The sequence below is a fragment of the Passer montanus genome, unplaced genomic scaffold, assembly GCF_014805655.1.
Source record: "Passer montanus isolate IOZ18808 unplaced genomic scaffold, ASM1480565v1 scaffold3, whole genome shotgun sequence".
NCBI lineage: Eukaryota > Metazoa > Chordata > Aves > Passeriformes > Passeridae > Passer > Passer montanus.
In genome coordinates this window covers 4821446-4849194 of record NW_024367707.1, presented here as the reverse complement: position 1 = coordinate 4849194, position 27749 = coordinate 4821446, and the positions used below count along the sequence as shown (strand labels likewise).

The 27749-nt window shown below is 40.5% G+C and overlaps 1 protein-coding gene across 4 annotated transcripts in view; it reads right to left on the bottom strand.

Annotated features, from left to right (window-relative positions):
- SMPX (small muscle protein X-linked) overlaps positions 1-27749 on the bottom strand; it is a 42734-nt gene that overhangs the window by 5340 nt on the left and 9645 nt on the right. For 2 of the 4 annotated variants that reach the window (XM_039714346.1, XM_039714349.1), the window contains exon 4: positions 24896-25049. In XM_039714346.1, coding sequence (XP_039570280.1) covers positions 24909-25049 — 141 coding nt within the window. In that variant the 3' untranslated portion in view covers positions 24896-24908. Of the gene's footprint in view, positions 1-15338; positions 16180-23218; positions 23447-24895; positions 25050-27749 lie in introns of those variants that run through there. The other 2 variants (XM_039714348.1, XM_039714347.1) reach the window with 2 other exon arrangements.

Sequence of the window (27749 nt, the reverse complement as noted above, 5' to 3'; positions counted from 1 at the left end):
TATAAGAAGTGACTTTACACAGGATAAAACAGACATTAGCACTTCGAAGAAGATCGGTGATTATAGCAAGTGCACCAAGGTTCAGTAAATGCCTCCCACTCCACAAGCTTCCAAAGTGAACGACCACATGATGTTTACTCTTCACCAGAACCCATTTATAGATCTCTTACTCACCACTACCTCAGTCAAAAATGCAACCCTCAAAAAGAGGCAGCAAGGAGAGCTCTATTTGGGGGCAGACACAGTTGGAGAGCTGGCCCTTGTCCTCACAACACTGTTTAGCCAGGCTGTGGATAATGGTTTAAGTCGTCCACACTCTAAAGATTCCAAACTACTGAGTGTTTATTACATAGCAGGTGAACTGCACACGGACAACAGGTATGGCTGCTTGAGGAAAATTCTGCACCATTTGGAAAATTTGATAAAAAGGGTTAAAAAATGCCCCTCCAAAAGTAGATCCTGCTGGAAATAAAGGTAATGACTTCTTATGGAATTAGGAGTCCCAGGAAAGAGTTTTGTTCCCATTATGTCATTTAAAAGACATCTGGCCATTCCCAGCAGACAGCACACTGGGAATGAAAAGGGTATCAGTTACAGTAAGGTAAGAAGGGGACAGAGGTCATGAAGGTCTGTGAGTCTGGAGCAGAATTAGCCTAGAATTACAAACACACTGCTCTACAGAGGGAAAAACCTGGGCAAAAGGTAAATCCAGGGACATGTCTCTTTTCATTGCTCCAGTGAATTGTCAAGGTGAAATAAAGCCAGACTATCTCCTTAGACTCTCTAATTCTCCTACCCATGTGGTAAAAGCCTTGACCTTTTGGAGACAGTAACCTGGAGTGCCAGGGGATCTCCTTTAATTCCTCTCCCCTCACTTCCCTTTGATGGGCAGCACTTGCTGCAATCAGCTTCTCCCGTGCAATGACTTTAATATTTATGTCATATCGAGATCACTGTCCACACAGATGCCAGAGGAAGCAGTAGGAAGCCAAATGTGCTCCAGGTTAACGTATTAATACTGTGATGGGATGCCAGAGAGATGTTTTAAGTTGCAAAGGGGAGGGAGCTCATCCCTTGACTCCTTTCCAATGATATCTGGTTGACTAAGTGAAAGATCCTACTTTAAATTAAACTATTTTAATTTCCAGCGTGGTTTTTTACAAATTACTTCAACACATTTGTTATATTTCTGTCAGGATAATGAGAGAAGCTCTCATATAGCTGAGCATATATCACATGTCTTCTAAAATATGTTCTCTCTCATATTTTCTGGGCATTGTCCCTGTGAAGTACTGGAAAGATAAACATGTATGCATTTTTTAAAATTATTTTTAACTCCTTTCTCTTTTTTTGCCCGTTACCTACAGTCAGTAAAAATATGTAAGAAAGCAGCTGAAAATTGAAATGTAGGTTGCACATACACATACATGCAGAGTTTCAAAACAAAAAGAGAAAGGTCAGAATTTTTATCCTTTCAATTTGTCTGACAAAAAACACCAGGCAAAAAATATTTTCTACTGAAACACAAAAACAATCTTTTAAATAACAAACACCGCTATTCTTCACTGTGAAGAAATTATTGAAAGCCATGTGCTCTTTTGACATGCATGTGTTCTTTCTCTAATTTACATCTCAGTTCAGACAGAGTGGCATGGGGAGCGGGGCACAGTTTTGACCCTTTCACTGTTTGCAGCTCGGCAGGGCACACACAGAGGAGCTGCAGCCAAGGGCTGGGTAGCAGCAGGTCTACTCAGACACAATAGACCCTTTTATTTAACACAGGAAAAGTCAGGTGGAAACACTCCTTGTGCTACACTGCTATCAAAATTTCTTGTTGCCCGCCCTGACACAAAGCTTTGACACCAAAGGAACTTGCAAGAGACACAATTTCACTCAGTGGTTCTGAAATGACAGCTGTCAAATGGAAGTCTTTCAGATGAGCTTGAATTCTAAATATTTGTTCTCCAAAAGACCTAATGTCCATAAAAACATGATACCTGTCATTTATTATATTGCCTTTTTTCCTAAGTGGAACCCAGATACAAGTGATCCACATGTATGTGGCCCAAGATCTTGCAATAAGTAGCAGTTCCAAAAATGAAAAAATCCCCTCAGATATCAGCATTTTCTTATCAGTGAAAAATAAACAAGTATCACTTCCTCTTGACTAGTACTAATTCAAGAGTTTTGGGATTTGTAGTGGGCTACAAACACTACAACCTCTTGAGCATGGAAATGTGTTCTGAACTTCCACGTCTCTTCAGCCTTACCAGTTGCAATTTTACTTTTCTTTGGGCATTTCCTGGCTGAGATCAGAAAGCTGCCTAAAACATTATGCTGGGCTGCCAGTTCTCATTTACATGAAGTAGAACCTTAATGAGCATGGGATTTTTTTTTAGCTAATGGATTTACTACAAATGCTGATATAAATACATTTTCTATAAAGATAAAAAACCAACAGTTTCTTAAACCTGGTAAAACATATATTGAAGTTTATAATATATGAGTAATTAATAAAGAGACTGAATTTTAAAGGACTGATTATGCAGAGCACTTTGAAATGTTATTACAAAGAAAACCCTATATAAATTCTAGCATACTCTCTGTTATTGGTATTATTACTACTTCTGCAATGACTTTTTCTGGAGCTATCCTTTACATTTTCTCTCCATACTGTACAGGTTTAAAGCACAGTGGCTGTAACAGATGCTTACCTCACATTAAATTCAAGTTTTAATTCAATTTTCTGCTTTTCATCAACATTTTTACTACAAATTCTCATAACTTAAAGTGTCACCCCCTATAAAAAGATTCTGCAGACCCATCTTCAGTTGCTTTGGGACTGTATGAGGTAATTTGTAATTCATAATGGCTAGCAAAGATTAAGCAGCATATAGCATATGCTGTGATTAAGGTTGTTGATAAGGAGCTGCAGTGGTTCTTTTTACCTCTGTTAATGAGAACTATGCTGCAGCACTTTCTACCTTTTAAATTAATGTCTTCTGAAGGAGAAGGGAAAAAAAAAAAGGCAAAAAAAAAAGCTTTTCCTTTCTAGCACTTCAGTAAGCTCTGCCAAGTCCATGCAGGTTTGTGCCTATAATTATTACTCTTTGCAATTATTTATCAATATAGGGAAAATTGTTCTCTGGGTTTATGTTAAGTGCTTCTCTTTCACCTATACAATCTCTGCGTTAAAAAACACTGGATTTCCAGTGTAGGCATCACTCAACAGCGTGGTCACTGTTGTCAGGTGTCATCCTGCCCATATTAGCAAGCACACCCAAATAGTCTGTTATGAAGCCAAATGACTTAAAGAGCTTAAGTAGCAAAAAGTTTATGATGGTGAGATTAGACAGGGATTTTTTGGAAAGTTTAATTCCTTTTCATTTTCATTCCCCATAACAGCAGACAGTGAAACTTCAGTAATTATCATTGTAGCAAATTCATCAGTAAGGAAGCCAAAGCCTAATGGCTGATCCTGCAAAGTGTTTATTACCTCCTTTGAGGTGCAACAAATCCCATTGATTTCTCCAAAGTAACCAAAACCACCCAGCTGCTTGCAGGCACAGGGTGGAAAATAGCCAGTAGCAATGCACCTGGGTGGTGGAGGAGCATGAGAAAGAAAAGAGGTTGCTAGGAGCCATTATGGACTGGTGATTGTGATGTCTGCAAGGCAAAGATCTATACAGAAGGAACCAGATGAAGTACTAATAAAAATAAAATAATGACTGGTAAAATAGTCAGTCTACAAAAACAGTCAAACAAACAAACAAACAAAATCAAAATGAACAATAAAAATATTAAAAGGGGAAGTAAAAAAAAAAAAAGCTGTGTCATTTAAAACAATGGGACATCTTTCTTGCACTGAGAGAGGTGATGCAATATGAAATGCATCTTCTGAGAGTTAATTGCCTGGCTGGGGTTTTTCAGCCAAGGGCACATCTCTGAAAACAAAGTTTCCAGCTAGGAGAAAATGTCCATGGTGCTGAGTGCTCTGGCTGCAGAGGCTCCCTGCAGCCAGCACTTGGCAGCCCACCCCAGAGACGGCGTGATCAGTGATGCGGTGATTGACTGGCACAATTAACAGACAAACATCATGTATATAGGTTAAGAAATGTTTTATAGATTTATGTTTTACCCCCTCACATTGGTATCAAGAGACAGCTGGGGTTGGGACATTTGGGAGGGCTGGCCTGTCACTGTGGTGACATCTGACCTCCAATCAGGATTTGGGGATGTGATCTCCACCACCAGACAGCAAAGAAGAGGTCGATGGGCAGAACTTTGGGAGGGGTTGAAGGGTTAAAAGGCAAAACCTCCATTGTGTGGGCGAGCACATGCTGGGGAAAATCCTTTGCTCCTGGCGCCATAACATTTTCTCTATTCAGTCTTCTGTTGTATTTTTGATAAGGTTTAATAAACCTTTCTAAAATCATGAAAAGTGAGTGGCTATTTCTCACACTGCATTGCTTCAGAAGTGACTTGTGAATGTGGGGGCCACAGCCTTTGGGCTGGATGGTGAGACACTACAGCTCCAAAAAGCAAAACCTTCTGTTACAGATGGATAATGAAATGATTGGCTCTCACAATTAAGGGATAACTATCGTGTGAATATTAAGAAAAGCTTTAGTGATGTATAGTTTTTTTATGGTAGTTTAGATGTCCTCTGTTCTCCCCATGTTTCCCTTTCCCCCCCTGCACTGTTGCCATCAGACAGCCAGGGTTGTCTAGGACAGGCAGAGAGAAGGCGTGCATGTGTATCCCTTACCTGGGGCATCTGGGAATGGAAAAGCTTGGTGCTTAGGGGGTGAGGCATGGCAACACCTGACCTCTAATCAAGTTAAAAGAAAGCAATCTCCACCGATAAATGGCAAAGAAAAGCTGACTGGCAGACTTTGGGAGGGGCCAGGGCTGGCTGCAACCCCCCAGGGGTATAAAAGACAGAGCATCCATCTTAAAGACAAACTGGCCACGTGGTATCCACGAGGGCAGTTCCCAGCACTGCAAATTATTCCTTATATACTCTTTTTGTTGTATTTTTGTCAAGGTTTAATAAACCTTTTTAAATTTTCAAAGTGAGCAGTTGTCTCTCCCACCTCTCACGTCCCACGTGGGACAGCACAATCAGGGGGCCAAAGCCATTTCTCAGCTCCCAAGCCCTGGCTGCCGTGGGAGCCTCACCCAGCAGAGCCCGGGCCAGGCTCAGCTCAGACCCAGCAGCCACAGCCGTGCCTGGCACCCAGGGGCACACTCGGTGAGGAACCTCCCAGCCTTGTAAACCCTCCAGCAGCCTGGAGTGGAAAACTTCATCATGATCTTAATCATGAAAAAAATGCTTGTGTCTGCACCAGCCCCACAGCAGCAAGCGCTGGAGCTGCTGAACAACAGCTGGGCAAGCACGTAGAAATGTTGTTTGGGGTGGACAGAGAGCTGGAGATCTAACAAATCAAAGCTTCCTGACAAGAGGGCCTGATTTAGTTTAAAAATTTGGATTTGTTCTCAGGAAATTGAAAATTCTCAGATATTCTGTGTTTTTGTGGGAAAATTCAGGCCACTCAAAACCCACTGTTTTGCTAGAAAATAATTCAATTTGGGGAGGCTGAAATTTGGAGAAAGATGATGTTATTTTTACTGACATTTTTATGGTAGGGCAAAGACTTCCACGCGAATCCTTTCAGCACTCTTATTGTAATCCCTCAAAGAGTGCAATAAAAGCCATTCTAGTGATGGGCTATCATCCACAAGATTGTTCTGCCTCATGCCATATGAGCTCTAAAAGGCACAACTGTGCTACATAATTAAATTATGAACAATGATTTTCAAGTTGTTTTGCACAAAAGAGATTCTGGAGGAAGGCACTGGCCTTGGACTTCTTTTATGCTTGGCACTTCATTTGTGCTGGCTCTCCAATCAAATATTAAAGCTTTACCCGAAATTATGTATGAAACATTCTCACAAACCCAAATGCAACCTATCACACAGCAAAATGCTGCTGCTGGAAAGGTTCTATGATTTCACACCTGAATGCTCATGTCTTTTGCTATTGTCATGCTGGCTGCCACTTAAAACTCCTGATAAGCTGGCATTTTCTCCAGAGACACACGCGCAGTGCTAAGCAACGCTGCTTCGTGTCTGAGTGGTTTTCACATACAGAGAAGGGTTTAAATAGTGTTTGTATTTTTTAAATTTAAAAATGGTAAGCAAAAGGTTGAAATTGTTGGGTTGGGTTTTTTTTTGTTTTGTTTTTTTTTGTTTTGTTTTGGTTTGGTTTTTTTGTTGTTGTTTGTTTGTTTGTTTGTTTGTTTCTGGAGATGACAGATCTGCAGGGACAAAGACTGTGGAAAGTGAAGTATTTGGCATGCTGCTGATTCCTATGGAGTCCCTCACTAATGGCATTTCTACGGTGCCATTGATCTTTGTTGACAGCTGACTTTTGTGGCTTTTTCTTTTTCACAAAAGATTGAGGAACTTAATGATAAAAAACACATATTAAAATAATATTGAGTTGATAAATGACTCACGTAAACATCAGTTCATTGGTCAAGACTGAACATGAAGCCTAATGGTGATTATTAATATTCAAATATTAAGATGTCTACACCAAGTTCTCTTTCCCCTATACCTAAGGTGAGGTAGGCTGCTTCAGAGGCTTACTGGTATGTAGAAAAGATGATTCAGCATTGCTGTGCTTGTTTTGCAACCATGCATAATTTTGTAGCTATGAGATGGTATGAGGAAAATTGTTATGAATCATAAAATTCAGGCAGCACAATATAAGGCAGACTGTACAGTATGTTAATTCACATGACATGCAATGACAAACACATAAACACTCACCCTTAGCTTCCATACTGCCTGATTTTTCACTTCCTGTCAGACTTTAACATTGTCCAAAGATTTTTATTTCATTATCCATCAGAATTCACATATTGTCCAGGTTCCTAGCTCTGCCACTCCACTAATTTTTTATTGCAAATGCTTTCCATTTTCGTACAACTTTAATGGTTGAGAAGAAAGGTCTAAGCACTGGGTGTTGACTGGTTAGACTTTCAAAAGCCATGTGCTCAAACTTTGGCAAGACAGGCTGTTGTCTTATGTGTGTGCCTGAAAAACAGGCATATTTTATGTTGATTTTAGAAATGACTATGTTAAAAAAAAAGTTTTATAAAACAAAGTCTGATCATGTGCATCCTGAAGGTAATTGATTTTTGGGGTTGTTTGTATATGCTTACTTTGGGATTAAAATTAAGTGTATATATATATATATTTAGATCATGACTTTTTATGAGTTTCAATTTCCAGCGTAATGGAAATAGAAGCAAACAGCATCTTGGTGTGCTGCAAACACGCCCTTTCTTCCTTCACTGAAGCAAAAGGGTGAAATGACAAGAGAATTATCAGGTTGGATAATTACTGGAGAAAAAGCCGAGTTTTCTTGATTTGTTGCTTGAGAGTTGGCATGGGCTGAGGCTGCTGAAATTTATTTAAAATGCAATGAGTTTTTGTACCTTAAAGTGTGCCAAGAGTCAAAATGGTCCAACATTTTTCTGATGGAACATTTCTCCACTGGGAAAGTTTTGTGATTTGAAAATATAACTTTTTATGGAAATATTTTGCTTTCAGCAATTCTCCTGATGCAACGTGGAGCACTGAGCATGACTGATCTGGCCAGGCTTTAATCCCAGCAGCTGCCCAGGAGGCTGGTGCTGCTCTTTGACTTTGGATACTTCCAAGGGTCAGCAATTTCAGGTCTGACAGACTCAAAAACCCTAATCCCTGCTCAACAGTCCTAACATTCAGAAGCTGCTGGACATAGCTTCCCAAATCAGAGGAGAAATATCCAAATTTTTTTAACTGTAAATAGTATTGTTTAACCCCAGCTATTCCTGTTCTTTTTTTTTTTTTTTTTAACTGTAAATAGTAAATAACCCCAGCTATTCCTTCTCCCTTGCAGTTCAGCTGAGGGCAGGGCCTAAATCTGCAGTATAACATAAACTTGGCATTCCCAGACTGGTTCCACAGCCTCTGCCTCATCTCAGCCTCCTGCTGCATTGATCTGCACCTTCATTCAGGTGTGTGATGCCAAACACCTCAATGCTGCCCTTCAAGATTCATTTTGAGAGCTACAAGCTCTAAAAATGAGCTGTATACCCAGTTTCCCCCAGACTCAAAGACTGACCCATAGGAAGTGAAAAGTTATTTGTATGAATGGGTCAGAAGCCAAGCCCCATGTAGATACTAAGCAGTACTCACACATACAACAATAATGATAACAATAATAATAAAACCCTCTTTGGCCCACAGTGATTTCTAGTACACAATAAGACACAATTCTTGGCACAAAAATTTGAGACAAATGGAGGGATAGACAAAAGACAGCTCAGTTACACTGGGTATAAAAATCAGCAGACTTACAAAAGGAGTTGCTTGACTGCTGACACACAGCAATGACTATTATTTTTATGCAGCAGGCTTCCTGAGCCCTCCCAGGGCAGTATTTTGAAAGCATTTAGCTGATTAAACATGCAAACCCCTAGGAGTGAGGCACTTAGTGTTTCTTTGGGAAGCTGAGGAGATACCTAATTGCAGGTTTACAGAGCTCAAAGTACTTTAGAAGCTTGCCCTCTAGTTTCCCTGAAGAGTTACTACCATGATGCAGTATTTACTGATATGTTTTGACTGGGATTTATCTCACTCTAACAGTTATTTCTCTTTTTTTTTTTTTCCTTCCCACCAAAAAAGAAAAAAAAATTCCCAAACCCACAATCAACAGTGCAAATAAACTAGATTCACCATTAACCCTTTGGGCAATGTTCTGCACTAAATCATATCAATAGAGTTGACAAAACCACAGTTCATTTGGAAACTAGTGCTTGGGAAAAAATTGTCTTTATTAATGGCAAACCCAGAAGCACAAAAAGACAAAAGACTGACAGAAAAGAGTCTTTTGCATTCTTAGCACTTCAGATTGCTGAAGCAGCTGAAGGACACACTGTTCCTTTGCATTACTATTGAGAAGAGGCTGGGGAAAGTAAAACAGCCACATTTCTGTGGTAGCCAGGGAAACACAGAAGGGCAGCAGCACATCCTACCTGCTTCTGCTATTGGAGTTAAAGGGGAAAAATGCAGCAGTGTAACCTCTACAGACCCTTTTTGAACAGAGGGCTGCTGCCCCCTCACCTGCCACCCTGGGAGGAGGGATCATCCTGCAGATGCTCCCCTGCTGCTGCCTGGTGTGCTCCCCACTTTAAAACTAAACGGCCATTAAAGTTACCAGGAGAATCCACTTCAGAATCTTCCTAGAGGTGAACACTAGTGAGGGCTTTGCCAGGATCTGTGTTTGTTGGGAAGCCTCAGGAAAGGAACACAACTGTGCTGTAATTTTGGCTCTTTCAGGATTTTGCAGGGATATTGTGGGCACTTGGGTGAAGCTCTGAGGGTAACACACAGTGTTGTACTGAAAGAGAAGATGTGCCCAGAGACCCCAGTCAGCTGAAGTGGCATTCAGTGGTGCTTGCTGGGCTCTGAAGGCAGGGGAAGTTACTTCTTCTGGACTGTGAGGCTGGTGAGGAGCCAGGTGTTCCTCAGCACAGCTGCACTGCAGGAGCAGGGATGGGCAGCGTGGGGCTGGGGCCAGCCAAGTGCCCACAAACCTGAAGCAACCCCTCTCCCTAAGCTCTCTCAGTCTGATTTCTTTGCTCTCAATGCATTAGCAGCAAGCTCTGTGATCTTGAAGACACTGAGAAGAGGCTCCTCTCCAAGAAAGACAAAAGAAATCTCAGCTATCTCTATTTGAGCAGCAATACCCAATTTATTCATCATGAATTCTGCCTCTTCTGCCACCTTACCCAGTCTGTACTGCAAATAACCCACATTTGACTCTCTGTGCTAGTTACAGTTTCTAAAAATGCTACTTTCTCCTGGTCATATGGCTTCTTCTCACAGAATTCATGATGTGTGAGTGAGTGTTGTTCCATATAAATATAGTGTATGTCTGATATGCCTGCAAATAATATCACAGCACCACTGAACTATGATTAATTGTGGCACTTATCATCCACCTGTTTTCTTTCAACATAACTCTGGCACGTGCAATGAAAAGAGAAGGCCTGAGACAATAGTCACATCCCTGCAAATATCCCCACAGATGAGACAGAAGTTGGCTGTGGTTTTATTTTCAATACCTTTAAATCAAGGCTTAGTGGTCTCTGTGCTCTTTGCAAATACTTTTCCTGAAAGTCTTAGCACTTTGTATGAAGCAAAATATATTGAAAAATATAGCAAATGGGAGGAAAAGGAAAGGGTGGTAAGAAAATCAAAATCCAACATAAGTTTTCCATAACACACATTCGCTGCAGCCTCTCCTGCATGTTTAAGTCTCATCCTAGGTTTTATGGCTCTTTTGCCATGGAAAAGTGAGAGTTCTTAATCAGCTTGGGAGATTTGACAGCCATCTTGCACCTAACCCAGAGGATGGCCTCAGAGATGGAAAAGCATGAAACCAAGACATCATATACAGATACAGGCTGTTAATTTAACTTGACATGTTACCGACTGCATCAGAAAACTGTGTATTCTGAGAGCTGGTCCATACAGGACCTGCTCAATTCTTCACATTATTCACTTCTTCAAAGATACTGCAGGTAGTGGGGCAGTTTGTCTGTGGACAAGTAGCTTAATATTTGATACATAAATCTACAGTACACGTGGAGTGTTTTCACATTAGTAACCAGTATATATATATATGTATATATATATATATATATATGTATGTATGTTGTGTTTATAGAATTTTGTAACTTTGTATGGTTTCAAAGGTAAGCCCACCTTTTTCTGAGTATGTGTATATAGATATATATATATATATATGTTGTGTTTATAGAATTTTGTAATTTATTGTGGTTTCAAAGGTAAGCCCACCTTTTTCCAAGAATAGATAGGTTTCTTCAAAACATAAATGAAAGTGTTACAACATGTTGCCTGTCGTGTTAATACTTGATTTGCAATCTGTGACAGGTGGGCATTTATAAATGAGTTATTAAGATTGACTGGAAGACATATGGGAGACTAAACTGTCTCACGGCACCATGTTTCAAAATAGAAAATTGTTTTTTGACTAAACAAATTGAAAAGGAAAAGAATATGTTTCTACAGAGAAATCTAAGGAAAAGCTGAGAGGAATCACCTGCTGTTAAAAAACAGGCACCAGAGACCAATTATATTTTGGTTTTGAATTTGCATGGCCATGATCTACAGTTTCTGTGGAAAATGTTTCTTTTGCTCAGCTTGGCAGAAAGGCTCCTGTCAGAAGGTGTGCAGCAGCTCCTGCTGGAGCACTCCCACAGCTGTACTAGCAGCTGGATCTGACTGCACAGACACAGAGCCCTGTTCACTCTCAGCAGTGAGCTATATGCAATTTGAAGACTCGAATTTGGAGAGTGATTTTGAGATCTACTTAAGTGATTTATGAGCACAGTTCCCACTGAGTGACCTTGGGGTTGAGCTCCTTACCACTGGAGGACAGTCCCAGCAATCTGGATGCCTCGGGTGCAAATGGGAAGCAGGCACTTAAATCCAAAATTGTGGTCCTCAAAACCATGAACCAGCTACACGATAATCTCAAACTGTGCTCATGCCCATCTAAAATGACCTGAGTTTAAATAACCCTGCTCATCTGAGTGCCAGGGAGATGTGTAAACCTGAGCAGCACCCAGAAGCTTGGTGGGTTTCCACAGACACTGTCCTCCTCAGCACCTGTACAATTGCATCAGACTGTACAAAAACACAGCAGCAGCCACCCTGGCTTCTTTCAAATCAGAGCTTGAGGAGTCTGTTGCTACACAAATTAGCCTTTAGACATGGTACACAGCAATCCACAGGCTAAGGCACATGGAAGCAAGTTTCTTTAGTGCCAATTGAGCTCCACATTGCTACGCTGCCATCAGGCTGACTTATCTACAGATTAATTCATTCTGCACAGAAGGTGAGCTTTAGCTTGAAGCCTGGAAAGGGCCCCCCTGCCAAGCTAGTCTGCAGTCTCCAGGGAAGCAAGAATTGTGGGGTTTAATCCTTTTGAGGCAAAGAAGGACCTGACCTGGTTTATTCATGCTTCCTGGCTGTGTATGTGTGATAACCACTGAGCCAAGGCAGAAAGGAGGGGGCACCAGCACATCCCTTCTCTTGCATGTTTGCAAATTTTTCTACTTGCTTTTAAAAAAAAATTGGAGCATATCTGGAGGAGACAGTTCACACTGATTATTCAGGATGATGGGAAATGTCTCCTGGCTTTACTGAGAACATTGCTGAAGCCCCAGAGGAAAAAATCTGATTGTTTTCAAATTTTTTCTGTTAGCTATGTCTAAACAGCTTTCCTCACAAGCTTCACCATGCTGCTTGCAGAAGTGTCTCAAGGGTTCATAACAGCACATGCAAAGCCATCTTCTCAAGATGGCAGAAGTGTGGGTTAGAAAGCAGGGCAGAAAGTTTCTGAAGGACCTGTGTGATCAGAAGCACTAAGGACTGTGGGTGAGACAGGGCTCTCTACCTCCATTTTCCTCTCTCTCTCTAACCTTGTACCTCTCTTTACAGCCAATGTCCTGTTGGGAGGAGCCAGGACTTACTGTAAAATCAGGACAACCCCCGTGGCAGGGAGAATGATGAGGAGGACTTCATCAATATCAGAAGGCTAACTAATTACTTTATTATACTATATAATGCTATACTGTATTACACTACATCTAAACTGAACCCGCACAAGCGCTCAAGTCCACTGAACAGAATCTTGTGCCTGTCTCCTGACTGACAGTCTGGACACACTTGGCCCTGATAGGCCAAGGAAACAAAACCCCATCGCCCTGGGTAAACAGTCTCCACATTGCATTCTACTTTGGCACAACACAGGCACAGCAAATGAGATAAGAATTGCTTTGATAATTTTCTTCTCTGCTTCTCTCACTGTTTCTCTCAGGTTCAGAGAATGTGAATCCCACAAGGACTTTTCCCTGAGCAATGCTGGAGCACCCTGGCAGGGGAGGACAACTCTGGCCTTCATCCGTCCCTTGGCATACAGCAGCTGAGGCAGAAGGCAGTGCCATAATCTGTGCCAGCTGCTCTCACCCCTGCCCGCCTGCTCTCAGGGTCTGAGGCATTCAGCTGCCCTCTTTAGTGATGGAGCCAGCGAGCCAGTCCGTGTTTCCAGAAGCTGGAGTTCAGCTGTTCCCTGTGGTAGATCGTGCAAGAGGATCACCTCCCTGGCAAAGAGAGCACTGGCAGACAGGGAGATGAAGTGTCTCCCCGAGGCAGGTCAGAACACAGCACTGCAAGGTGTGCTCTGCCATCCTGGATGGCTATCTGGAGCTGCCTGCATCATTCTGCCCAACATGGACCTGACCCTGTGCTGCTAAAAGAATTCCAGGCACTGCTGAGGGATGTGAATGAAGGCTCCATTGGCTGAAGGTATTCTTCTGCCATTGTACGTGGTTTTCATCCCATGGGTTTGCCTTGATGAAAATGGTTAAGATGCCAAAAGTCTCACTGGAGATGGAGCCACAAGGACTTGACTTTGCTAAGGATGGTCAGTCTTTAGCTCAAAAATGAGGCTTTTAGCCACAGGTCAGCACAAGCTCCTCTAGAGCCAGCCTCCACTCACCTCTGTGGTGTCTATCAAAGCAAGGCATTGAAGATGATCACCCTATTTGTCATCCTGCCTTAGGGAAACAGGTGCTCTTAATTTCAACCCAGCTGCAGATAACTTCACACTTGGCCCATGACTGCTGTCAGGTGAGCTGTGGTGTTCTGTGGCCAGGTTTAACCCTGGTTTGGCCAGGTTCTTGCTCTCTGCACACGTAAGGCAGAACACCAAATGGTTTGTGACAGACTTTGGAGCATTCACGAGCTCAGCAGTGGCTTGGGTCTTGTCTGGTAATGTGTTAAACTGTAGTAACTGGAGACAGACAACACTTAGCTGCAGAATTAATTTGCCCCAGAGTAATTATTCACATATATGATAGCATATTGATTCTGTTCCAGAATAAAAAATTTAGAAGCTTATAAAAAGCAGATAGATATGCACTACTACATTATTCGTTACTTTTTAAATGAAAGGCTTAAACTAAAAAAGAGTACATGTGTGATATACCCATCTAGACTCACTTTACTTTCAGCAAAATGGACTGTAAAACTGAAAGTATGCATCATCTTCACAGAGAGAGCTCTTCTTTTCTTGAGAACTAAAAGAGAGAAATATTACATATTTTTCAAAAATAAATGCTTCTATTCAAAGCCTGAAGAGACAGATCAATTCAAATATTTTCAGACAAAACCACAAAACCAAGGAAATTGAGAAATTCAAAATTAAAAGGTTTGAGATCCTTCACTAAGTATTTAATGGAGGTCTGAGATCCTTCATTAATTTTAGCAGAGGACATACTGTATCCCATCTTTAACAATCTTTGGGAAGGATACTGCACTCAAGAGCAGTGTGATTTGTAAACACAGAAAAACTGAAGATGTTCTTTTCCCTGTATTCTGCCTGGTTTAGCTCAAATATTTGGCTTCAATTCTTTGCATATGCATTTTCTTCCATTTCAGTACATACTTCATGTTGGTTTCATCTTTTGTACAAAGGCAGCACGTTTCAAAGCTTTGAAACAGCAATACCCAGTTATTGTCATCATCCTTCCCTCAGAACAGGAGCAGTTTGGCTTTGGGGAAAGCTATTTGTTCTTTGGTGTTTCCTCAGTGAAAGCAATTTCAGCAGCCCCGTTTCTGCCCCGTTTCTGCTCCATTTCTGTCTCTTTGTGCACAGCCCCGTTTCTGCCCCGTTTCTGTCCTGTTTCTGTCCCGTTTCTGTCCCGTTTCTGCCCCGGTTCTGCCCCATTTCTGTCCCGTTTCTCCCCCAGTTCTGTCCCGTTTCTCCCCCGTTTCTGCCCCGGTTCTGCCCCATTTCTGTCCCGTTTCTGCTCCGTTTCTGTCCCGTTTCTGTCCCGGTTCTGCTGTCTGCTCCTCCGCCGGGTTCAGCAGCCCCGTTTCTGCCCCGTTTCTGTCCCGTTTCTGCCCCGTTTCTGCCCCGTTTCTGTCCCGGTTCTGCCCCGTTTCTGTCTCTTTGTGCACTGCCCGTTTCTGCCCCGGTTCTGCTGTCTGCTCCTCCGCCGGCGTGGGGGCCCTCCTTTCCCTCCTTTCCCTCCCTTCCCTGGGAGCATTCCCGGCCACTGCCATGACTGGCTCCCAGATCGCTCCGCTGTGCCCTCAAAGGCTCTGCAGATCCACGTAGGAGTAACAGCAATTTCGAGACAAGGTGTGCTCCAAGGCAATAAATGAGAACAAAGACCCGGGAGAGCTAAAAGCTGAAGGACTCAATTTATTTCTTTTATCCATTGAATAGCTGAATTATTAAAGTAAAAGCAATGTTACATCGACTTTACCAAGGTGGGGGAGTAAGTTCTGAAGAGCAAGACTGAGGGGTTTTTTCTGCTTTTATGGAACTCATGTCTGTACGTGAACCTCAGCCAATTGCAGTCAGAAGCAAATACAGCCCTGCTGTTAATGGCAGGACAAAACCCCATACATTATACTTGTTCCCAAGTTGAAGTAAAGGTTAGTTCAGCTGAACCTCCCTTCAGCTAGCTAAAACCCATAGCAAATCAAATTTGAAAAATAAATTATGACCAACACTGAGAGTAAAACGAATACATATTTCTGCAGGGCAAGGCTCATTTATGCTGTGTCCTTTGTTCACATGGAAATACAGTGTGATTCCTTTGGCAAATCAAAAGGAAATTAGGATGTTAAACCAGCAGCAGACAGAGTCAGCAAAACCAAACTACATTGGAAGGTTAGCATTTCCTCTGTAGTGTTGACAGTGGGGCAATGGATCTTGGGATCAGTGTCAATGGATCTTGGGATCAGTGTCATGGTGAGCTCTACCTACATACAATGTTCTACCTACACACATCAAGCTCAAACACTATAAAATGTTATTCTCTGAAGAAATTTGCACCAAGTGTGAAACAGAGGTAGCCTTGGCACTAAAAGAGCTCCATTTTTTTAAAAGAAGGCACACCAGGAGCAATTTGGTGGCTGATGCAGGTATAGTCCTGAGTACAAAGCAGGGCTTGGGACACTTGTAGGTGGCCTGCTCCTGGACAGGGGTGACAAGGCTCATGGCACATCGAGCCAGTCCTGCAAGAGATGACAAAGTACAGTAATGCAGTAATCTATGTGGTTTTTAAGCACAAGGCTGTGAAAACCTAATTAGGTAGTCTTCTATCAAATGAAATGAATAAAATCTATAAAACAAAATTATGAGGCACTAAATTTAGAAGAAAATTTGTTTGATTATCACATGAGAGCTGAGATATTTCAGATCATACTGTCAACTTAATTGGCTACAATTTATGTAGATTTGATAAAACTATCTGAGCTGTTACTAATGTGGGAAGTCACACTTCATGTATTCCAAAGCAGTTAGCCTTTTCACTCTGATGTAGCACTTGAAAACCTTGTGCTGAACACATTTTGAACTGCATAAGGTGGGAATGACTGGAATTGCGTATTATTTTGTGTTTCAGATGATTTCTGTCATTACAGTGTCTGATTGCTCCAGGCATACCTAACACTGGCAGGACAGTTCCCCAGAAGAGAGAAACAGCATTGCTCTCATCTCACTCATACCTCTCTAGCAATGGTCAGGATGATCTTGTTCCTGCTCTCCAGTTTCTAATGTCCACAGTTCCCTGGTTACAACTAGTTCTGCATGGATTTATATGCATATGGCTTGGGATAGGTGCCTTTCAAATCACAAGTCCAAGCTAAATACTTGGACATGTTCACACAGCAAATAACTGAAGTTTTAGGGATTCCTGATATCCTGTTCTGAGATTTCCAAGAGTAGTGCATTCCAGTAGTATCTGTTGTTAGATGTTGCTGTAGTTCATGGGCTAACTCTTAACACATCTAGCAGAGATAAGCAAGAAAAAGCCTGCTGACTGTATTCCTTCTTCACACTTCACTGATCCCTCAACATCTGGTATCTCATGGGACCTCCTTCCTTTCTGAGCTTCTTTTTGGATGTCACCCCAGAAACTGATCTCACTCAGGCAACTGAGTGTAAAGTTTGTTTTTTATGAAAATCTGACATGAACAGCATCAAGGGTAGGAGAGGGGTTATTTTATAAAAGAGTCTAACAAAAGTTCAGGAGTAAGGAATCAAAAGAATGATCACAGGGAAGCAGTTATTAAATAGCAGTCACCTATGAAAATTTTCAGCTTTCAAACAAAACTCTTGGCCCTTTCTCACAGAAATAGTTCTCACTTGAGAACAGAGCAGAGATTTGTGGGTCCACATTGGTATCATTGGAAGTATTTTGTTACTTTAAGTGCATTAATATTTCAAAGGGAGAGGCTCAGTGAAGACATTTCTCCTGTCTCTGTGTAGAGGCCTGTTCATCTCCACATGTCTGCAAACTCTCTTGTGTATGGTGTAGATAGAGCAGTAAGTAACATCCTCATCTTCTAAAAATTAGGACAGATTTCTTCAAGTTATTACTTTGTGCTTGTCTCTTCCAGTAATAATAATTTTAAAAAAGCTCTGCTTGACTATACAGTTTGGAAATAAAAGACTTTATTTTTTTTAATTTGTTTTGTTTTGTTTAAAAAATACAAGCATCTGTTCTTGTAGTTTGCTTTGAAGCAAAATGTTTTCTGATTCTTCAGTGTTTGTTTTGAAGTTGTTAGTCAGTTTCCAAAACCAAAAAGCAGAATATTTTCCTAACTAGTTATGTAGAAGCATTTGTGGTTTATTAGAACATGCCCTGTTCTTTACTTGGCAAAATCAACCTCCTAACACATACCTTCCAGCCTTCTTAGGCCTCTAGAAAGCAGACTCTCTCCAGTCTGTTCTTGCCCTCCTTTTCCACAATTCAGCTTGGGAATGAGAAGGAAATCTCTCCTTGACTTGCAAAGGACTGATGTGTGCTGGGCTTACCACAGCATTGTGCTGGGCTAGGGACTCAATCCAGGAGAGACAGCTGCAAGCCATGGTGGAGGAAATTGGGCTGGTTTGGCTGGGGTGGGATTAATTCTCTTCACAGTAGCTGGTATGGGGCTAAATTTTGGATTTATGCTGAACACAGGGCTGGTAATACAGAGATGTTTTTGTTATTGCTGAGCAGAGCTTACACAGAGCCAAGGCTTTTTCTGCTTTTAACACAGCCATGCTGGAGAGGGGCTGGGAGGGTGGGAGAGGTTGGGAGGAGACACAGCTGGGACAGGTGACCCCAATTGTCTCACTTTTACCCTTCCAATTCTCTTCCCCCCAGCACTCATGGGGGAGTGAGTGAGTGCCTGTGTGGTACCTGGTGGCTGGCTGGGGTTAAACCATGGCAACTAAATTTTTTGTTCTGATCACAGAAACTCTCAGAAACAAAAATATGAATAACATTTTTGGTGGGTTTTTTTGCTCAAGGAGGTAACAAGATTGCAAAGGTTCCTCTGATACTAAATTATGTTCTGAACATTCAATTTTTCTCTTTGAAAAGAAATTTCTAGCTCTTCTGTTTTAAAGTCTGAAAGCATGTCTTAAGTAGACTCAAAAAACCTGGAAGGCAAACCAAAAGAACTTTTAAGTATGCTATTTAAAAATCCTACAAGCCTTCGACTACCTAATTTCTTAGGACAATTTTATAAGAAGAAGGGACCTGACAAAATTGATGGCTGGCCATGCAATCCTTGAGTGCTGCTGGGCTGGGAGTTCTGGATCAAAACCAGCATGATTGTAGGAAATCATAAATAGATGGAAGAAAACAAGAAGCACTTTGAAATTAACACAGACCACGCAGTGAGTATGTTGGGAGATGCCCAATCACTGGGCACCACCAAGAAGAGCCTGGCTCTGTCCTCTTTGCACCCTGCCTTTAGGGACTTACACACACAGAGGAGATCTCCCCATGACCCCTCTGACTTTGGCAGGAGGGTCCTGCAGAAATTTTTGATGCACATCCTCCTTCTTTACCCTATAGTTCCCACTCCAGGAGATCTTATCTCCTGACCTAGCTTGGCATCCCCTGGATGCAGGATTCCCTTCTCTCACACAAGTTTTGCTGCTGGGACTCAATTAAATGAACACATATTCCTAAAACTGCAGTACTCTTTCAAGAGCTCGCAGCAGGTCAGAGTTCCTCAACTAGCAAAGCACTGCTGTGTTTCTGGAGAAAAAAGCAATAACCTTGCAGGTAACTGTACTGCAGTTTAACTGTACCCCTGTGAGCCACGTGAGCACAGGGATAAGATGCAAACACTAAACTGTGTCACAGCAGAGACAGGAGAGGTAAATGGCTAAATGCTGCTAACTGAGGGGCAGCTTTAGAGCAACATATAGCAGGAAACTGTAATTAAATCTTTAGTGGACAAAGTTATAATATGCATTTTTAGCCTGGGGTGACTGACAAATTTAAATTAAAAAAAAAATTTATGTAAATAATTAATAGCAACATCAAGGAACTTCTTGTGTGTATGGATATAAGACCTTTATTCCCTAAGAGACTTCTGTTAGGGTTTTTTCCCCTTTCTTTTTTCTCCAAATGATGCCAATCTCAGAGGCTGCTCTGCTAACAAGATTTCCCATTTTATGTGGGGCAGAATTCTCTGCATAATGCAAAGGCTAAGCTGCCCTAGGAAGCTTTTTCTAGTTCTTCAGACTTCAAAATACTGTTCTCTTGCCTCTGTAACCTGACAATACAACTACCTTCTGCAATCAAACCACCCTCCCCAGTAGAGCTCCAGGTAAAGACAATGATTTGTCTGCAAGTACTGCATCAGATGGTGAGAAACCATCTCATCAACATTGTGATGGGATCCTGACAATTCCTTTCTCTAAACACAACAAGAATACAGTGCTGGGAGTGGTGCCCCTATGTCCATGACATACTGTTTTGTAACTTAAAGACAGTAAATTTCCCTTTTTGCCTTTTGAGAAGTTCTTCCACTAAGAAAGTCTTCAAGAGGAAAGGACTAGACCACTTTAGCAGAAGGTTTAGGTCCTCTGAAACCAAAGTCCAGCATTTACACTCCATGGCCCTTCACCATAAAAAGATTTGGTGCACAGCCCTCCACACTTCAGGACAAAAGGTGAAGGGATGCAGAATGAAGAATGAGCATGAGCTGCAGAAGGAACTGGCTGTCATTTTCTATATTCTCAGGTGAAATGCCAGTTTGTGCTCAGGCCCATTTTCAAGTACAATCACCGTACTAGTTATCACATGAGATATCACAACAATTGGCAATAAATCCCAGCCACAGCAGGCTCCATTTGTCACAAACTAAATGCTTCCTACCATTACTTATTCAATAGGGCATATATTTTTAGTGTATGATATTTTGTTACTATTTTATTTTGCATGTGCTTCATTCCTGAAATGTCCAGGGAGCAGAATGTAGAATGTGAAGGGAGCAGAAAAAAAATTGTAGATGGAGAAAAGGGAAATGAATCATAACTCACACTGTGTATTAAAACTAGCTGCACGTAACACATCATCTACAGGTATGGAAGAAAAAAACCTTTATGACAAAGTAGAGTATGCTAATTAGCTAATTATAGATGATAGACCAGATCCCCATAAGGGATGACTACAGTAATATCGTAACTGAGGAGCACTTGATGACCTTCAGTGGATCCAGCTTCATGCCATCTCCCTAATTACATTCCTCCCACAAACTGTTATACTCACTACTATCATCTTAGCAAGTCTATTCATGTTTCCTAATTTGGCAAAGAGCAGGACCAAAGATATTTAACAGAAGTTACTCCAAAGTGAAAATTATGTAGGAATGGGTTTGCAAATAATAAACCAACCTAATGCTTTGTAGGTTCCTTATTTTTGCTGCTGGGTTTGCATGCTAAACTGAGCAAGAAAACATGGATCAAAATTAATACAAAATTCATCATGTTAGCTTGCAATTTACTGAAACTAACCATGAAATATGACAATACAGGAGGAAAAGTTGGAAATAACTGCTGTGGTTCTAAAAGCTTTGATATCTGTGGCACGTTAAAGTGTACTTGTGATTTTTTTTTATTGTATCATATTATAGGATCACAGAATTATGGAAATTATCCAGAGTATTTGGAGTTATTCTGTTTCAAGTAGAAACAGCTTCCTACAGAGTACCACAAGAAAGAAAAAAAATAATATCAAAGGGAAACCCCTCAACAGTGAATATCTCAGATTATAGTACTGATGTAAGAGAGAATTAATTCCCAAACTGTAAAAACCAAAGAACACCCTAATCTATCAGTACACACTGCACAGGCATATTCTATTGACCAGTCAGTTCACCATTCTTTTGAGATCATCACACCCAAAGGATGATCTCTAACCCCTTCTTGTGGATGGAGCAAAGTATCAGGTGTATGTGACTGTGACTTTCTTGTAGACTGAGATAATCTTCTCTGGATTTGCACAATCAATCATAAAACAGCTCTCTGACAAGATCACATTTTATACAAGGCTGCAGACCACAACTTAAGCAGTGGATCTGATGGATTTCCTCTTACAGGGGACAGTCCTCCGATTTAGTATCACTCAAGGCTGCTGGATGTGGCACCTGATTAATTTGCATCTCAATTTTAAGTGGAATTCATGCACAGGCTTCGTTCTGCACAACATCCAAACCGACAGGCTCCAGTGAGTACTGCACCTGCAACTCCTGTGGAAACTAAGTTTGCAGATATGATCTGTGACTGCACTACCCAAAATCTAGAAATCTGTATCCCTGTCAGAACCTGATAACCAATACATCAAAAGAAGGACAGAGACAGAAATTACTTCTTAATAACCTCACTGCTTTCAAGATGCCCTTTACTTTGCTGACCTTTCTGTTGAAAACTTTAGGGTGAACCTCTGAGCATGCCCTAAATGTTTCTGTCAGATTCTTAGTAAGGTAATAACTAAAAATCTTTTAAATGTTAAAAACAGCAGTCATCTGAGAATAAATATGGGACTAAATTTACATTGGAATATCTCTTACAGGAAAAAACCTCTTTAAAGCCTCACGTTAAAAATTCATATTTCTCTGGGCAGTGCTTTAGTGAAATTACTAAAATGTTACATTTTACAAAATGTTATTTCCCCCTCCCCCCCCAAGTTTCCTGAAGAGAAAGATTTTGTTGCATCTTTAAAATATCAGGAACATTATGACACAGCAGGGTAAAAGCAAGAAAAGACTCAACTCTCTTTCCTTTCAAATGGCATATTTATGCTGTACATAAAAAATAATTTTGTTAATGATGCAGAGTGCACTGGGATAATGCACTTAAATTACACACCATTTCCTTTAAGATTCCTGGTCCTTAGCACTTCTGCATTCCCAGAACCCCTTTGCATTGCTTTCTGTTTTCCTCTGTTCTTCATTTATGTTTCTGTAAATTCCAGATGATTTTCTCCTGCTCACCTCCTCTGCCTCTCTTTAGGATAAAAAGGATTTATCAGTCAGTATGCACAACTAGCAATTTAGGTGACTATTATGTAACACAACTACCTTTTTCTTGCTGTAGCCAGGGTGGAGGGTTTTTTTGTATTAAAACTTCTCTGTACTTTTGAGTTTTCATTGTAAGTGCCTGACACATCTTTTCTGACTGAGGCTTTTCAAAGGAAATCAGAGGATAATTTCATGGACAGAAATTATCATTAATTTCTATAAGGTTCAGAATGTAGAACAACAAAGGCTTATGGGTCTTGTTTGAAACCAGATATAAATTATTCTGAAGTTGGCACTGAAGTGCTGAGTATTTAGTTTTAAATAAAATGATCATAGAATCATAGAGTGGTTCGGGTTGGAAAGAATCTTTAAAGGTCATCTAGTCCAACCCCTCTGCAATAAGCAGAGGCATCTTCCACTAGACCAGCTTCCTCAGAACCTCATCCAGCCTGATCTCCAGTGTTTATGGGGATGGGGCATTTACCACCTCTCTGGGCAACCTGGTCCAGTGTTTCATCACCTTCACTGTAAAAAACTTCTTCCTTATACCTAGTCTGAATCCAGCATTCTCAGGTTTAAAACCATTACTCATCATCCTGTGACAAGACGACCTACTAGAAATTCTGTCCCAATCTTTTCCCCTCCCCCCCCAAGTTTCCTGAAGAGAAAGATTTTGTTGCATCTTTAAAATATCAGGAACATTATGACACAGCAGGGTAAAAGCAAGAAAAGACTCAACTCTCTTTCCTTTCAAATGGCATATTTATGCTGTACATAAAAAATAATTTTGTTAATGATGCAGAGTGCACTGGGATAATGCACTTAAATTACACACCATTTCCTTTAAGATTCCTGGTCCTTAGCACTTCTGCATTCCCAGAACCCCTTTGCATTGCTTTCTGTTTTCCTCTGTTCTTCATTTATGTTTCTGTAAATTCCAGATGATTTTCTCCTGCTCACCTCCTCTGCCTCTCTTTAGGATAAAAAGGATTTATCAGTCAGTATGCACAACTAGCAATTTAGGTGACTATTATGTAACACAACTACCTTTTTCTTGCTGTAGCCAGGGTGGAGGGTTTTTTGTGTTAAAACTTCTCTGTACTTTTGAGTTTCATTGTAAGTGCCTGACACATCTTTACTGACTGAGGCTTTTCAAAGGAAATCAGAGGATAATTTCATGGACAGAAATTATCATTAATTTCTATAAGGTTCAGAATGTAGAACAACAAAGGCTTATGGGTCTTGTTTGAAACCAGATATAAATTATTCTGAAGTTGGCACTGAAGTGCTGAGTATTTAGTTTTAAATAAAATGATCATAGAATCATAGAGTGGTTCGGGTTGGAAAGAATCTTTAAAGGTCATCTAGTCCAACCCCTCTGCAATAAGCAGAGGCATCTTCCACTAGACCAGCTTCCTCAGAACCTCATCCAGCCTGATCTCCAGTGTTTATGGGGATGGGGCATTTACCACCTCTCTGGGCAACCTGGTCCGGTGTTTCATCACCTTCACTGTAAAAAACTTCTTCCTTATACCTAGTCTGAATCCAGCATTCTCAGGTTTAAAACCATTACTCATCATCCTGTGACAAGACGACCTACTAGAAATTCTGTCCCAATCTTTTCTATAAGCCCTCTTTGAGTACTGAAAGGCCACAGCAAGGTCTGCCCAGAGCCTCCTCTTCTCCAGGCAGAACAACCTCACTCTCTCAGTCTGTCTTTCATAGAGATGCTCCTGCCCTCCCTTCACCTTTGTGACCCTCCTCTGGATTCACTCCAACAAGTCCTGTCCTTCCTGTGCTGGGATGCTCCTGCCCTCCCTTCACCTTTGTGACCCTCCTGTGGATTCACTCCATGTCCTTCCTGTGCTGGGCTACAGCAAGTCCTGGAGTGCCACAAATAGCATTGGCTATGTTTGTGTGATCAAATACATGGAACCATTAATATCTCAAATTTGAATTACATAAATAAATTAATATCAAATAACTAATGTCCCAAAGCAGCTTTTAAAAAATACTGACCTACTTGCCCATCACTGCAATAAATTTATTTGCACTGTAAAGCATTCACTTGTAGTTATATTGTAAAAATACAAGTTCTATATTTTGCAAAACTGGAACTTGTGCTTATGAAGCAATATGTTATTTTTAAGGTGGCTTCAATATTCCAAATACACTGAATTCTTAGTATGCTGAATAGACTACTTCAGGCTGGTTGATGGGTGCCATATATAACTGGATATACTCTCCAAAATGTTTTAAATAACAGAAAATCCCAATTATGAGTTCTAATATTTTTTCTTTGCAATGTGGGGTGTGACTCCAAGTCCACTGAAGTAATTGAAAAGCCATCTTTTAACAGAGAGAGCTTCCTGGATCAGCCTGCTTCTCCTAGAGCCATGCAGAGAACCTCTCTTCTACTCACCTGCTTCTTCCAGCTACTGTTCAGCTTTGGGGACGTATTTCAGCTCACTCTTTATGTTCTGAATCTCTGACAAGTTGACAGCAGGACCTGGAAGTTTCTTAGCTCCTGGGAGCAGTTTCTTCTCTGTCCCCTCCTCTGTTGAAGCAGAAGCATTCTGCACAAAAGGACACCAGTGACCTTCCTACCGCAATAGCAATCTCTTGATCATGAACATAGATCCCTTATTTGAAAAACAGGAAATGATCTTTTTATACTAAAGGCAATCCCGGTGAAAAAAGGGGTGGAGTTATGAAGAGATAGGTTATTTTTTTGGTTGTTGTCTAAAATGTCTAACAACATTCTAAAAAGAATAGAAGATGCTCAGTGTAGAGGGAGTGAGAATTAGAATGGGTAAGAACTTACAATACCAGACAATTATTAGGAAATAACTGACTGGAGAATTAAAGGCAACTCCAAGTCTTTCATATTTTAGATGACAAAAAAGTAGAAAACCATTTTTATCATCTAATTCCTTTGATAGTTTCACAATTGCCAGACACTTGGAGAGGAAGATCATCATGCACTTCTGCAGCTCTGAATAAGAGCTATGACAGTAGATTATGGACTCCAAAAGCTCCCTGCAAGATCAACATGAGTTGAAATTTAATTTTTCATAACCTCAGTTGCAAGACCAGAAGGGGTTTTTGTCATTTTATATTTGAATTAGGGTAGTGCATCATGGCTGTTTTGCTGACACTGTAAAAATGCCAGTTAAACAACAGCAATTACACAATAGTGAGCAACTCAGCTAATTTCCCAATGGACCACAGTATTTCAGCCCTTGGAACTTCCTCAGCTGTACTATTGCTTCTAGGTGAGTAGAGCAGGTATTTAAAACCACTTCTACTCTAGACTGGGTAATATTTTGAAGGAGTAGATTTCCAGACATGAGTTTATTGTTGTTCCAGCCTGTTGTGTGTTTTATAAAGCTGGCATAAAGGAGGAATCAAGTACATGTAGAGATTAATTTATATTTTACTATAAATAATTTCATTATGAAATTATTTTTTCATTTTTGATTACTCTGTGAATGTCCTCTTGCGATGGGCTTTTTAGAGTTCAATAATGATTTAGATTTATTAGCCAACTTTTTTGAAAAGGTACATTAACTGTGAACAGTCAATTTTTAATATTTAACTTAATTTTTAAAATTCCAACATTACTTGTCAAATATTATTGGCCAGTAAATCCCTCCTTTTTTTCTCTCTGTTGACTAATGGACTACATGCTAATCAGGAAGAAGACTGCAATGTCAACTAGCAAACAAACAAGGTATTGTAGAAAACTGTCATTTTCTTCCTATCTGATCTTTAAGGACTTTTCTAAGATCACCAGTTATAAGAAAATGGAATTGATAATTACATTTCTTGGCTTGGTACACTTGTATTATCTTTTCTCACATTTTAGCAAATACGCTATTAATTAATACAGAATGATACTAATCATATTTTACTGTTATTTTTGCTCGATTATTTCAAATCCCAGCCATTAATTCATCCCCAGGAACTGTATGTACTGTCTGATATCTGGTTTAATGATTTAATGTCCTGAAACAGTAGCAAAGCACAGTAGGAGTATAAGTAAATTGATACAAAAGCTGTTTGGAAGGATGCACACAATTCTGTCAGTAGTCAAAGATGCCATGAGCTTGTATTGCTTCTTTTGACAGTTTTCCTAGATAATCTGAATAATCAGGGGAAACAAGCACTCCCTCACCCCTATAATACTTATTAGTACATAGCAGAAACTATGTAAAAAATACCATTTCAAGTCATGTGCAACACCATTCCTCTTGTAGAATAAGTGGTGCAAGCTTTGCCCACATTTTGGAGACTTTGTGCTCCATAAATTGTTGTCAGCTTTCTCTTCCAGGCTCAGGTGTTTGCTATTTATGACCTCACTGCTCCCTGTATCACTCACTCCATGTGCAACACACAGCTGAGGTCAGACTAAAGCCTTCAGTTTTATGGAAGGAAGCCTGAAGAGTCACTTAGATATGGAATAAGGGTTAAAAAATACAAACATGGGAATATTCTGACTGAAGAAGAGTTATTTTCTGTGATTCTCACCATCCATTTCTTTTCATGTTAACATGTCTGCTCCACTGACCTTCAGAAATATACATTCCTATCTGACTCCACCCCCCCTTTGAGTAAGATCCATATTCCTCTCATCTCCTTTAAAATACAGTGGAAAATGCACTGTTATCAGTGATTATACAAAACTGCTCTGAAAAATCATGAGCTGTATGGCAAAACTTACGGCAAAACTTAAAAAGATGAGAAAATTGAAATTACAAGTTCACTGGCAGCATTTCCATTCTATTCCTATAACAAGATATTTTTCTGTAGTGCTTTACCCCATTGGTTTGGTTTAATATTGCCCATAAAACCTGGGCCAAGAACTTCCATAATGTCTGTCTCCTATAGAGTATTCATGCAGCTGAGAAACAAAGCAACATTCAATTAACCAAACAAATGTAATTATCAGCACTGGTCATTTATTTTATTTCTCAAACACTACTAGAACTCACACATGCTATATTAGTTTCTGCTCAATAACATCCACTCCTTCACCAGTTTAATTACTGCAGAGACAATAGAATATGCTTTGATTCCTTTCCAAAGAAAGCCACAATATGTGTTCAAGGTCATTTGAACACATATTTTTAAAATCGTCTTAAGAGCTAAGTCAGCCTAGGTTTGATTATTTCAGGAAAGTTCTCTGTAAACAGAGCACAGTTTATATCAAAATATGGCAAAACTCAGAAAAAAAAAATCTGACTGAAACAGGAAAGGAAGAATTGGGTCTTACA